Consider the following 3139-nt stretch of genomic DNA (forward strand, 5'->3'; position numbering starts at 1 on the left):
GCATTGTCTTATTTTTAAGTGTATATTATCTAATTATCTTATTTTAGGTTAAAATTTAATTCCATATGCATTCCATCTACCTGCTCAAATTAATGGTAAATACACTTAATTAAAGAAATGTTGACTTATTTCTAGATTGTTTTTGCAGTGTAAAAATGCTCCCAAAATACTAAAAACTCTTATTAAGAAGCTAAAAATGGTTTTTAGTTTAGTGCTTTCCATAAAAACATGAAACAGAAAAATTATTAATAGATTAAACCATGAAAACCAGTTTGTGGCGCCGCGTAAAATCCTCCATTGGAGATCAGCAGATCGTTTTTTTGATTGAAGGAAGGAAGGAAGGAAGGAAGGAAGCAAGGAAGGAAGGAAGGAAGGAAGGAAGGAAGGAAGGAAGGAAGGAAGGAAGGAACTGAGCCTGCTGAGCTCCATCTATTTTGGTTTTTTGTCTTTCTTCAGTGGTTATATAACCCAGAGAGTGAACCCTTAATGGGAGTAATGGCTTCAGCCCAGCCTTCTCCTGTTACCAGTAAGCAGACATCAGGGAAACCGTTGGTTCTCTGCTTCCAGGCGTAGAGCATGTGGCGTTACGTCATCATAGAACCCTCCTGTAGGCTTAACTTCAGGGGTTGTTTTTGTCATCTAGGTTGAAAGTGATGTTCTAGGTTGGAAAATCTGTGATAATCTGGATTAACTCCTCCAACGTTGGCTGTCTTCACAGAACTGGTGCATGAAGAGAAGATCTCAGTCCATCTACCTGCAGCTGCTCACCGACAAACACGCTCCAGAGCACTACAGGTGTGAACATCTGCTTCTAAAAGGATTTCAGCAGAAAGCGACCTTTGACCCCTCCTTTCTGTTTGCGTCTCCTGCAGGGTGCTCGGCAGCGTCTCCCAGTTCGATGAGTTTTCCCGTGTTTTCCACTGTCCCAGAGGTTCTCCGATGAACCCGGTGGAGAAATGCTCCGTCTGGTGACCTGCTGGATTTTAACCTGTTCCTTCATCATCATCATCATCATGCGCCACCAAAGCTCAGAGCGCCGCCGTCACGCCGAGCGCGGCTCATGCTGCGTCACGCCGAGCGCGGCTCATGCTGCTCTTACTTGTGTACATAAATCATTATAAATATTTTTATAGGTTTGAATTTATTTTGAAATCAGCTATTTTTCTATGTAGCAGATAAACATCATATAGATTTATTTCTTATCACGTGTTCATGTTCTATTGTTTGTTTATTTTGTATAGAGAAAAGACCACTCTAAAGCCAATCTGGATTTTAAACATCTATGTTCCAGTGAAACCAGTAGGAAGGCTTTGCAGGTTTCAGCTCTACCATAGAGCTCCAGCTGGTTAATGATGGGCGGCGCCGGCTGCTCAGCGATGGCTGAGGAGGAGGAGAGGACTGCGTTAGCTTTGGAGAGGCTAATGCTAGGCGTGATCGACTCACTGATCTCTATTATTCACTGGATCGCTGATTGGCTGTTAGTAGCGCATGGTGCTGTGAATTCACTAGCCGCCATATTGGTACTCCCTAGTTAGACGGGTATGAATGTAAACAATCTGCAGCATCGAACAACCAGGATGTTCTCATTTTCAGGGAGACTTAAGACTTTTAAAATAAAGATAAATTCATCACTTTGACACAGACTGGCTGCTTTATAGCTTCAGTAGATTAACTTTAACTTAAAATAAAATAAATCCACATCAAACTGCAGAGTCATTATGAAAGTCTGTGAATCATGTAATTTAACATAATATACAAATTCATCACAATAAAATCAATGTGATAATGGAGCAGAATAACACTGCAGTCACATATTATGAATATTACACACACACACACACACACACACACACACACAGTCTAATGATGATCCAAAAGTGCTAAATTGATGATTTATATGTAATATACATGAATTGATTTCATTTTTATAGTAAAGAATTCAACTTTCAGTTGTCCTTCCACTGTCAGCCGTACAGAGCAACGAAATTCCCTCTCTGCATTTAACCCCTCCCCTCGGGGAGCAGAGTGGGGTTAAGGGTCTTGCTCAGGGACCCAGAGTGGCAGTCTGTGGGAGTTGAACTCAGAACCTCAGGATCCAAAGCCCTAACCACTAGACCGCCACTCACCCATTATGGTAATTAGATCACATTACAGGCATTTTTATGGCGCGACTCTGTGAAAGTGGGGAGTACCAAGATGGCGACAGGCCATTCGTTTTTTTCAGTCTATCAGCAATCTAATGAATAAATACAGATCAGTGGCCACGGCTGCAGGTAGCTGACCTACTCTGCTGTCTATTAGATATGCTGGCGTTACCTTTGAATAAGCTAGCGTTAGCCTTGGAAAGTCTCCTGACTAGCTTATTTAAGCCTTACATCCATTATTATGAAAAACTGGAGATTTTCGTTTAGGAAACGCCTGAAGAGCTAATCTATCACTTTTATTCGTAAGATAATGAAACGGCCTATTATTATAACATTTCTGTTTTACAACTTAAAGATCGTGACTTCAAGAAAAACCTAAATAGGCTCAAAGGAGTGTGTTTCTGAATTTCAACTTGTTAAAAAAGCATTTTTTTTTTTTGCATCACAAGCTCCTCTCTCAATTCTATTCAGTTTATTTCTATAGATTCACATCATGTCATCTCAGGTCACTTTATAGATCCAGATCAAACAGATCATACAGTCAGATTGATTCAAAGTTTTCTATTTAAGGAAAACCAGCTGATTGCATCGACTCATTGACTCTTCAGCAATCCCTCACACTAAGCATGCTTGTAGCGACAGTGGAGAGGAAAAAACTCCCTGTTAACCGGAATAAACCTCCAGCAGAACCAGGCTCAGTGTGAGCGGCCATCTGCTGAGGCCCACTGGGTTTCAAGGAGACACACAGAGAATCAGATATATAAATAAAGTCTCCTTGCCCTGCCTCACAACAAAAAGGTACATAAATGTCTCAATCCGTTCTGAGTCTGCAGTGGAAATGACCCTATAGGCTTTAATGCCTTTAGTCGTCTCTGTGACGTACCTTTATATATTCCATTATATCCTCCGTGCACCTCGCCTGCAGCAGACACTTCCTCCAGATGAGCCCCCTGGTCTGAAGTCAGATAAAGCAGAGTGTTTTCTCTAAGTCTGAG

At 41.3% G+C, this 3139-nt stretch overlaps 1 protein-coding gene across 4 annotated transcripts in view; it reads left to right on the forward strand.

Annotated features, from left to right (window-relative positions):
• Positions 1-2236, forward strand: part of ecel1 (endothelin converting enzyme-like 1) — a 68980-nt gene extending 66744 nt beyond the window's left edge. For all 4 annotated transcript variants that reach the window (XM_015389877.1, XM_015389878.1, XM_015389879.1 and 1 more), the window contains exons 17-18: positions 719-795; positions 873-2236. In XM_015389877.1, the coding sequence (XP_015245363.1) occupies positions 719-795; positions 873-972 (177 nt within the window). In that variant the 3' untranslated portion in view covers positions 973-2236. The remainder of the gene's footprint in view (positions 1-718; positions 796-872) is intronic.
• Positions 2237-3139: the final 903 nt, after the last annotated feature.

The sequence above is a fragment of the Cyprinodon variegatus genome, unplaced genomic scaffold, assembly GCF_000732505.1.
Source record: "Cyprinodon variegatus isolate N-32 unplaced genomic scaffold, C_variegatus-1.0 Scaffold479, whole genome shotgun sequence".
Classification (NCBI taxonomy): domain Eukaryota; kingdom Metazoa; phylum Chordata; class Actinopteri; order Cyprinodontiformes; family Cyprinodontidae; genus Cyprinodon; species Cyprinodon variegatus.